The sequence below is a fragment of the Etheostoma spectabile genome, chromosome 6 (assembly GCF_008692095.1).
Source record: "Etheostoma spectabile isolate EspeVRDwgs_2016 chromosome 6, UIUC_Espe_1.0, whole genome shotgun sequence".
Classification (NCBI taxonomy): domain Eukaryota; kingdom Metazoa; phylum Chordata; class Actinopteri; order Perciformes; family Percidae; genus Etheostoma; species Etheostoma spectabile.
The window spans coordinates 12,820,423-12,831,221 of NC_045738.1; the positions used below are offsets into that span (position 1 = coordinate 12,820,423).

A 10,799-nucleotide genomic window follows, 5' to 3' on the forward strand; every position below is an offset into this window, starting at 1 on the left:
ATCTAATCCAGGGCCAACATGAAAACTCATAGAGTTGGAATATTAACAAACTTAAAGAAGCCTTTGCACAGACATAAACAGAGTATCCAGGCATGTAGTTCATCATTTAAACATGTCTCATCATGGAATCAGAAGGCAATCAGTGTTATTAACGCAGGCGCATCTATGTTTCATGGCATTAAAACCTGATAATGATCATCAAGTCCAATTTTAATGAGATCTTTTTTGAGAAAATTAGTTAAGAGCAGGTCTGTAAGATATTACTGTATTGTTGAAAAACTGACCAATACTGTGAAAGAATGGGTAAAATGCAGGAGTCTCTGCATATTAACTGTAGCTAAAGTTCTGTTGATGCTGTATTTCTTTTATACCATCTAGAGTCACATTCAATATAAAACATTCCGCAATTCCTGAACGTCAAAAAACAAGTTTGCCATGGGTTCATTAAACAACCAATCACTGATTGATCACAATGGGATTTTATAGTTTTAACCACCAGCCATTTTTACTGTGACCAACAGATTCATCTATACTCGGGTCAGCAGCATCTATGCATAGATAATAGTTTATTTGTGTCAATAGCTTGTACCAAAGGGCAAGTGCCAACATGGCTGCTTTTCTGGCATTTCACAACTCCTGTGCTAAAGTCGCTGTTTATGCTGGGTTAATAACCCACCAGTTGTCCCAGTTCATTGAGATCTGTTCCTGTGAAGAGAACAGAGTGACAGAGGTCAGCAGCTGGTGGGCAGAGGTACCAGATTATGATCAGATTGCATCAGCTGCGTGGGCTGAAATTAACTTTAAATCCCTTTCACTTCTAGTCATTTCACAGAAACAGTTTGATTAGGTGGAAAATCGACTTCCTAAACCTAAAGTTAACTTACGTTTTGTCCCATCTGTGACTTCTGGCTGAAAGCTATCACAAAGCTGTTAAATAAAAACTGAGAAGTGGCATTATTATTTTCAAGATTTATGCAGTAAACTGTATTTTGAAAACCTACTTCATACACTATATTTCGATCGTTTAACATAATTTTAATCCAACCAAAACATAATACATAAATACTCTAATGTAGCTTTAAAATGTTTAACATGGTGTATTTCTTGATTTGTAATTATGAAATGTAGACATTTTATAAACATATAACTTTTCTAAAGCATAATGGAAGGAAACAGTCATGTCACTCACTCACTCTCTCTCTCTCACACACACACACACGGACACACACTCACACACACACACGTTTGTAAATGTGACGTAGTTGACTCCAATCTCAACACAAGTTTTGAGTTGTTTCCATTCAGAACATGCAACAAGCATAGAGCATATGAACTGACAAGATTACCGTAAATTGATTTTGTGATGGACTTTGCACACAGAAATGCTTCGCTTGGCTGACAATGTTTATCTAATTTGCCCCTAGTCCCCTTCACTCAAACCTCCTGCCAGAACAGAGACTTTGATTGGCCTGTAAACATAGCTTATCCAAAGGGCACTCGGACAGTCCATGAACTCAGCTAATGTTGATCTTGAAAAGATATCAAGATAACAGATTACAAAAAAAAGAAAAACTAATCACATAACTATCTAAAATGGATAAAACAAATGACCAGCAGCTTTCATGTGACTCAAATGGAGTTCAAATTTCACATCAAATAATTGCCCTGAAGTTTCGCGACTTTGAAATCTTATCACAATTTAAAGAATTCTTATCTCTCTACATGCCTGTTAGTCCATTTGTCTGTGCATTTTCTGTGTCAAATGTCAAAACAGTCTGACACTTAGAGGGAAAATAGTAAAAATACTGTTCTGTCACAGACCTGTTGTTTTGGGGTCTCAGATTTTTTTCAATAAAATGGGGAAAATAAACAACGCAATGAATGACCATCTGATTTGGACCAATGTACAAGCTGTTGCTCTCACCCAATACAAATAAAATGGCCCGATAACACTTGTGTTATTCAACTTCGGTTGACCAGAGTCAGAGGAAAAGGTAAAAAATACCCTTTGTCGCTCCTTTTCAAGTTTGTTGTGGTGTAAATTAACAAATTCTTTTTTAAAATCAGGGATTTAATTTAGTATACTAAAGATTTTCTTTAATTGTTGAAAAGGGAGAGAGACAATATTTTAAAACAATATTATAACAAACTGCTGACGGTTGTGTTTCTCCTGGCAGATGCATATGAAAGAACTTGTTTTCGGTCTCATATTACTGATGCAAGGTATGCCTTTAAAAATAATTATTACATCTTCAGTTGCACTTCCTTTATTTCCAAGCTAATCGTGTCTTTGTTCTTTGTGACTGACGAACATCCTCCTCAGCAGCATGTGAACCGATTTTGGCCCAGACACCCGCCCCGCTACAACCCGAGCCTCCAGGAATACTGCAGAGACTAGCAGAGAAAACCAGGTATCATTATCAGTTAATCATCCTTAATGCGAGCACAATGGACCTCTCTGTAAATGATTGCCATTTATCAGAATTGTTAAAATATTTTGTCTGCGTTTCTTTTGTCTTGATGTGTTTCTGTGCCCATGTTATACATACCTTTTTACTCATCTGTGTACTTGTGCATCTCATAGGGAAGCCACAGCTAAAGTCGAACATTTGAGGGGCTTTATTGGTACTTACTATGAAGACCACATCCAACCAGTGACTGACAGCTACGTTGAATGGGCCTCTAACGTCAAAAGCTCTGTGTGGGAGAAGATCGCAACAACCATTGACAAACTCATTCCACCGAAAGCGACTAATCAAATGGTTTAACCCACTCAAATATCAGACTGAACCCATGACATGGCGTATGTATGACACGCCAATTCGTACGCCATTATTGACGTGTTATCAAGACACATACTACGCTTTTTAGCGTGTTTATCAACGCCGATTGTTCTCCATTGACTTACATTACCTTGCGATAGCGTGTGAATTTATGCCGTAGCGAGTAGTATGAAAGGGCAAAATTCCTGTTTGTCAGGATGGTGGCTGGGTAAAACACAGGGCTTTCACCCAGGAGACTGGGGATCATGTACCGCATGTCCCATATGTATAATTTCCTAAACTCAACTTTTGGTTTCTTTTTCTATTAAAGCTAACCCTGTTCTTCTTTTTCTAAACCTAACTGTGTGTCACGTGTCCTAAACTCAACCGCAGCTTTATTCTCGAGATAACAGCGTAGACATACACGCGGAGAGCTCAAAATGCGTACAGATAACACGCCTCTTGGCTTAAGAAAGTCGTTGTGTATGTTCATGCAAAGTTATGATGTCATGTTGAAAATGTCAAGAAGAGCTGACAATAAATGAATACTCTAACCATTCTTCTGTAATTCTTACCGCCTGAACTCATCATGTTATAAGGCTTTGCGTCAAAAAACAGAAACAATCTATAATAAACCTATGTAGTACATGTCGCTGTACGGGCCCAGCTTGTCCTGCAAAAAAGACAACAAAAGAGAGGAAGAGATCATGAGAGGGAATACTGCTCTTTTTAAATATTCCCTCTTATGATCTTATGTAATCAAAGGGTAAATTCCCCAACATACTATACATGATATGATTTATATACAACATTTACTCGCATAATATGCATTTTTGTAATATAAGAATGCACCTTTGCTTTAGGTGACAATTCCCTTTAAGAGCTATTGAATGAGTTATATTTAGTTCTGCTAATGAAAAAACAAATCTTACCATTTTCTCTGGCTGATGCTGACGTTGCAGTGCTACTACGTGCATACATCTACAGATAAAGAGAAAGACAAAAAGAATATCTTATTAATAAAAAAAAGAAGAAAAAGGAAAACCTTTAAATTATTATAAAATGGTCCTTTATCACCCTGCATGGAGTCTTTCTCAGGGTATGAGGGTGAAAGGTGAATCAGTAATCCCAGCATGCCTTGCTCAGGTTATAGTACAATGTGTCTAGACATGGTCCTGGTTGATTGACCTGCTGACCATTTGACTCTGATCTATCTCTGAGCAGACGTTAGGTGATTCCGATCTTCCGTCAAATAAATGTTAATTAGTAAATCTTCTATTATCTTTTATTGCAGCAGGTACACCACACATAAAATGCTTTAAAGGTTGTTTTCTGTGCCACTGGAGACATGATGCTTATGATATACATGCAGTGTGGCTTAAGCAGTATTATCAGGAGGGCTCTAAGTGCATCGCCATATGAATACAGATAAACTTACTTTGAGGAACATTGCATAACAACTTAGTCATATTTCAACATACAATATTTAAAGTGAATATTATGTACACTGGACTTTGTTTAGGTGAACGTGTGTGTGAGCGTGCATGTCCATGCATGGGTGTGTGCGTGATTGTGTGTATGGTCATCAGATGACGTTTGTTTGCAGTCCCCCCCTATATCATTGTGTCCAGATGTGAGCTCCGAGTTACAGACAACTCACTTTCAGAGAAGACTGTCACTTCTTGGATCTGTACATCCAACACAACAGCAGGTAACCACTCTTCTTGCTGCAGCAGCCCATGCAGCTTCTCTTCTGAAGCCTATTCTGAATAGATTTCACTAAAACATATATTTTATAAAACATTTAGGTATTTGATTTTTGCATTCCATCTTTGCAGTTTTATTAACTCGTGCATTGTCTCCTGAGGACAATAATATTTGTAACACTTAACGGAGGGTTCAATTTTAAGTTTTGTTCCTCTTTTCTCTTGTTTCAGACATGAATGCTAAATACGCATTGGCACTGATCCTCGCTCTGCAGGGTAAGGCGACATCTGTACAATTGCAGCTTAAACTAAAGTTTTACTATGTGACTGTGTGTAAAAGGGAAAATATCATGCATAATACAGAGAGCCATTTGGAGAAATGTACTTCTCATTTTTCTGCATTCCTTGTTTTATAGTTAATCAAATGTAAAATGTTTTTATTACATTCACTCGTGTTGCAGTAATTTAATGAACACATTGATTACCTGTGGTTCGCATGCAAGATAAAGACTGCGTTTTAGTCATAATACTGGTCAAAGAAACCTGAGTTTGGATACAATTACCAAGAGAAAGAAACCAAAATAGGAAAAAGCAGCTTTTATTTGGTTCTTTGATGATTGTTCCAAAGCAAGAACTTACATGGATGTTTTTTCCAATTCAACATTTCTTGATGCTTTATCAACTTATTGTCATCTTTTTTTTAGTTTTTTCAACACTGATTCTATCATAACAATTCTACCATTCTGATTTCATTCCAGTCTCTGTGAGCCTGTGTGACATTCCCACACCATCAGCGGATCTTGTTGAAAAGTATGATTCCTTGAAATCTGTGTTCTACCAGAGGCTGCTGACTGCTTACGGTAAGCTGCAGGCTGCCGCTGCTCCTGCGTTGGAGACAGTCGGAGATAGTGAGCGTGGAAAGGCTGCCAAAGACTTCTTTGAGCAGCTGCAGACCAAGCCTGAGTTCCAAGCCATCGTCAAGGTTGCCACGTGAGTGTTCACTGAAAACTATTTCTTCCCATTAAAAACTCTGTATTATTGAACCTGAAACTGTTAAGTTAAGTGTCCACGTCAACTGCAACATTGCTGTGTAATCACAATTTCTATTGAGAATACACTATCCAGGCACTGAGCTAGCTGATGAATCTTTTTGTCGTGATGATTTCTTTAAATAACCTTTCTTCCCTGATTTGTGCAGTGGCCTGGGCCAGGAGGCATCTCCCCTGGTGGACAAGGCCCGTTCATCAGTGCTGGGTGTGTACGGACAATACGTGCGCCCCCACGTTGGTGACTACCTGAGCGAAGCCATTGACAACATCAAGGTCTACCTGGACAAATACCTGCCCACTGAGTAAAGAAGAACAACCAGAGAAAGGCACCTGTCAGCAGCCTTTAATAGATGATAGATCATAGGAGCAAACACCAGTTTAGGCTGAGAAGAGCAATGCACAATGCAAATACAATCCTTTGCCTCTTTTCAAATCAATATCTTTGCCAAACCATGCAGAGTTAAAAGCAGGGCGAACACCGCCTATGCAAATTGTGCATGTACAGTATTTTGTGTTTGATACACTAACCAAAGTCTCTGTGTGATTGATTGTGTATGTGTATGTGTGAGTGTGTTCATTAAAATGAACTGGAAAACTATTTGAAATGTGTTTCTTCATCAAGAGATTCAAGGTCTACTTCCACAGTTGATCATAAATTACCCTATCATATAATTTTATGAGCAGAACAAAAGTTGTTCCAAGCTCCATTAATCATTGTGTTCATCACAGCTCACAGCTCAATCCCAGCTATACATTTTAATTAAGATATATGAAACACATGTTAATGTGTTTCATATATCATTACATTACATACATTATGATCATTCAAATCACACATTATAAAGGTGATTTGTAATTTAAAATGAAACACTGTTACACTATAATAACCATCCCCAATAAATGGTAAACTCATTAATATTGTTTAATAATTCGTTTAACAGTTTATTGTTGCACACATCATATAATTTGATTTATTATATTATGTATTTGTTAATGATTACCAAATGATCTGTAAACCTTTGTAAACCATTTGAAAACCGTAAAAAAGTTTTTTTTCATATATTGCACTAAACGTCTGATAAAATAACATCAAAAGTTATATAAAAGTATTAATAATACGGAAACATGATAAATCCTCATTTCATTGTTTGTTAAGCGTAAAATAACTTAACTAGAGATTAATAGCTATCAATATACCATTTCTTAATAATGGTTGTTATAAAGTGTTACCAAAGAGACTACTGTTAAGACATGAGATCTTTACTCTAATCAGAGCTCAAGCTCAGTTTGGGTCTACTAAATCAAAGCACACAGAGTATTCCTCCAAGAGTATTATTTACTTGAAATGAAGGAGTTGAACACACCATATCTGTGTAGTTACAGTGATCTCACTGAATCAAAACAGACTATAGCATTTCTTTTATTTAGCATTAATAGATGTTCCCAGAACACCAAGCCTGAGGTCTATGTGAATCATGGCATGTTGTGTGAGAGCAGCATGATGTGCTAATTCTTCCTTCCGGCCTCATTTCAGACATTCTGGTAATTGTAACTTCTTTTCAATTCATTATACAAACATCTAACCTACTGTTTAATTACAGAGTTCAAGACATAACACGCAACAGCACTGACAGAAAAGCAGTGTCTCTGTAGCCATTGATAGTTCCATTGTGCACTCTAATGTCGTCAAAGCCGAGTGAGCACAGCACTGAATCAGCCGAAATCTGAATCCCACTGCTGCCCACAGCTGTCCTTAAACTGACCTGAGTCCTCGGGTCACACGCAACATGACATGTGAGGTGGAAACACATATTTACTTAGGACTCAATCAACATAGCCATTACAGAGAAACTGACTTCTAAAACTGAGACTTCACCGCCATGCTTTGTAATCAATGAAGATCACAGGTAGCTGGTAAGTTAATAAAGTTATTGTGCTGAAATTGTGTTTTTTTTAATTAACAGACAAATAAATCTAAAAGTCCTGTAAACTATAAAGCCTGTGTGCTGAAAGTTTTTTTTTTTTTACAGAACACAACTTTAAAAACAAACACTGGGACTGCTCTTCACAAAATCGTGAACAAAAGTTTTGCCAGGGCATTTGCACTTTCACGAGCCAAAATATTTACCATCAATATAGAATCAAAACATCAGGGCTAAAAAGACAAACCAAACAAACAAATGATTATAAAGATGGATAAAAAAAATAAAAATAATAATAAAAAATGTATTGTTTTGCTTGGAGTATGAGAAACATTTTTTTATACAATCAATGGACAAGTCATGAAAACACAAAAAAATGACAAAAATGTGTCTACATTTTGTACTCATTTGATATCAATCACCATAAAACAAACAAAAACTGTGCCTTTGCCAGCAAACCCTGTACTAAAACAGTTCCTCTATTTCTGACTAAGATTGCACTGATGAGTGGGAGTTGTTCAGGGATCTTTGACACAGATAAGTGGAAAAAATAAATACTTACATAAAAAGAGCTGCAAGATGTCATTGCAGCCCAATAAATCTCATAGCTGACCTAAATACTTCGTAACCTGAATAACCTGGTTGACGTGTTCAATGCACTCTAGACTTAAGGCCATCTTAATAGGACTTAGGACTACTGTAATGTGACATGAACGCATCACCAACCATTATGCAAGTAACAAGTGCTTCCTCATAGAGAATGACAACAGGGCAACGTGTAAGAGTGTGACACATTAATGAACTACTAACCTAATCAATGGTATAGAACTGATTGGGGTGTATTCAAAGTTAGCGTCACATACTGTAGTTAGTGGAAACTGTATCAACATGACGGGCCATCAACCTCTGTCCTTAGAAAATCCAATCGGTGGCTTTTGATGACATCTAATGCAACTGTTGATGCTTTGTTAACATTCTTGTGTTTACACAGTTAGCCATTATGTCCATTTCATCAAGACGCAATATCAACCATACTCCCACAAACATATACCAGGCAACAGTGCTGGTTTATCTACCACGGAGTGCACTTTGTCTCTGGGGGCGACAAGTCAACACATTCGCACTCCTATATAAACAGGCTGGGCCAGTGGTGCCTCTTACTCTGTTTTCTAGAGAAGAGGGAATACAGTGAGTACTGACATTTTTACTTCAATTACTGAGTGGGATAGAGTCTAAGAAAAGCATGAATGTTGCAGTAGATATGAGAACATTTGAATGTATTTTTTCAGACATAAGCTGCATGTTCAACATAATTGCAAATAAGAAAAACTTTTGTGTTCATGCTAGAAGAGTAAAATAAATTGTCTTCAAGTTTAGAAAGTTCATATCACCACAAATCTATCAGCTACACATGAGCAGAGAAATGTATGACAATGTCTCACCCTAGTGGATAAAGTGAGGTAGGCTTTAAATGCCCCTTTCTGTTCTTTCCTCACAGATACGAGTGACACTATGAATAAGCTGCTTGTCATTACTGGGCTGGTTGCGCTCCTCGCTCTCAGTAAGGACATTCTCAGAACATGGAATTTAATTCAGCATAGGATAAATCAGTGATGGATAATATGTAATGTTTTCCGGGTAAAATGTGGAACCCTTTGACACCTCTGAGCTGTCTTGTGCAGGTGCTGAAAGCTTCCGTATGCCGAGGCAGGCGGAGGAGGAGCAGGGGACCCTGACCAAGATCACAGGCACCATAAGGTCCTACTATGACAATGCCGTCAACACTGCCAGTGGATACCTGGATAGCATCAAGGGCCTGAAGCTGGAGGAGAAGGCAAAGTAAGAGATTTTAAATGTATATTCACTGATGCAGTATAAAAAAGAAGTGTGGATTCATATTCAAACTCTTCTCTTTCTGCGTGTTGCCCACAGGAATATTTACACTGATACTACCACTGTCGTGAGCACATATGCTGGCATCCTACATGACCAGATGTACCACATCATTTACCAGAAGTAAATAAAAACTGATATCCAATGACCTCAGCTACATTTTCTGACAACATGAAAACTTTCAAGCTCCACACGAAAGGCCCAAACGTCAATTGGGATTTCGAATTTGTTCCTATATCACCTCACCACAGACTCAGAACCAATAAACAGCATCTTCAAAAAAAAGTAGTGGACCCCTTGCTCTTTGAGGCACTTTCTTGGGCCACTGCACTGATGAAAACCACCCAACAGGGACTGTAATCCTTTGAAAACAACAACAACAACAACAACAACAACTAACAGCTTGTACAGAGGAACAGGACAGAAGAAGTTGGCGGTCACAAGGGAAAGAGCACACAGCACCTTATCATGTACAACTGAATTTCTTCCTGACTGTCAGAGTTAAGAAACAACCATGCAAATAATGTAATGTTCTATCGCTACCTACTTGTGTTCAGTCATCCCACCGCTAAATAAATTAAAATATTTGTGTCATATCTTGAAATGAAATATTTTATACAAAACAAATATGGTGTCTATGGTGGATAAATGAAAATTTAGTTTACTGTTTGATATAGTAAATTGTGCATATTTCTCCTGTCTTGCTGTGTAAGACCTGAGTTTCCTTTAATCCGACTGATGCAAACGATCACGTGTTTATGTCTGCATGAATCTGCAATGAGGCGCCCTGCTTTTATCAGCGGAGGCAGCACCAGAACAGAGGTTTCTGCTGCGATTAATAATGGATGAAAAGAAACATAGAAAATGTGAGCGCAGAGATGAATAAACCCTGTGAGGTCTGTTTTGAGGATTCTGACAAGCAAAAATGCAAGAATGTTGCAATTTTTAATTAGGGCATAAATCCACGACATGGCCTCTTCTGAAAATGTAACCAACACAAACAAGAGAGAGAGAGAGAGAAATTTGCTTTCAAGTATCATCTTGTTTAGGTGTTACAAAAGATGTATACGGTAGCAGACATACGCAGGACAAACACACTTGAGTGTATTTTAAAGATAGCTGCGGCTACTATACAACTACTATACTTATTTAATTTATATATAATGGCAAATCCTGATTATTGTGTTTGCAGTCCATTTGTATCCAGATCAATTTGAGAAGAACTGCATTCTGTGTTTGGTATCAGACTGTGCAGGCTGTGATCAGATTTAACTTCCACACTAACATGATTTAATCTGTGGGTATCTGCATCTGCTGCAAAACAGGGATAAACTACGTCTAGACTGCTCTGGCCATCCAAAACCGGAGGTTTTAAATCAACTCATCTGACCTTGCCCCAACAATCAGCACCATGGGTTCTTCTAGGCAGTTGTCTAGAAAACTGAAACTGAAAATAGTTGACACTCA

General features: G+C 37.7%; 1 protein-coding gene and 2 long non-coding RNA genes across 4 annotated transcripts in view; 2 read left to right on the forward strand and 1 right to left on the reverse strand.

The window, feature by feature from the left end:
- Window positions 1–1,834: 1,834 nt before the first annotated feature.
- On the forward strand, window positions 1,835–2,635 carry LOC116691328 (uncharacterized). Its single transcript, XR_004332455.1, has 4 exons — window positions 1,835–1,994; window positions 2,178–2,223; window positions 2,327–2,411; window positions 2,585–2,635. It is a non-coding gene; the product is annotated as an uncharacterized LOC116691328 (long non-coding RNA).
- Window positions 2,636–3,285: 650 nt separating this feature from the next.
- The window catches only part of LOC116691330 (uncharacterized), an 11,879-nt gene continuing 4,365 nt past the window's right edge, over window positions 3,286–10,799 (reverse strand). Inside the window, exons 2-3 of one of the 2 annotated variants that reach the window (XR_004332458.1) lie at window positions 3,695–3,743; window positions 3,286–3,435 (exon numbers count right to left, since the gene is read on the reverse strand). This is a non-coding gene — a long non-coding RNA (uncharacterized LOC116691330). Of the gene's footprint in view, window positions 3,436–3,519; window positions 3,744–10,799 lie in introns of those variants that run through there. The other variant, XR_004332457.1, reaches the window with a different exon arrangement.
- Window positions 8,448–9,703, forward strand: apoc2 (apolipoprotein C-II). The gene is made up of 4 exons (XM_032518860.1): window positions 8,448–8,627; window positions 8,938–9,000; window positions 9,122–9,278; window positions 9,372–9,703. Exons 2-4 carry the CDS (start codon window positions 8,952–8,954, stop codon window positions 9,457–9,459), a joined length of 294 nt encoding a protein of 97 aa, XP_032374751.1. The 5' UTR covers window positions 8,448–8,627; window positions 8,938–8,951; the 3' UTR covers window positions 9,460–9,703.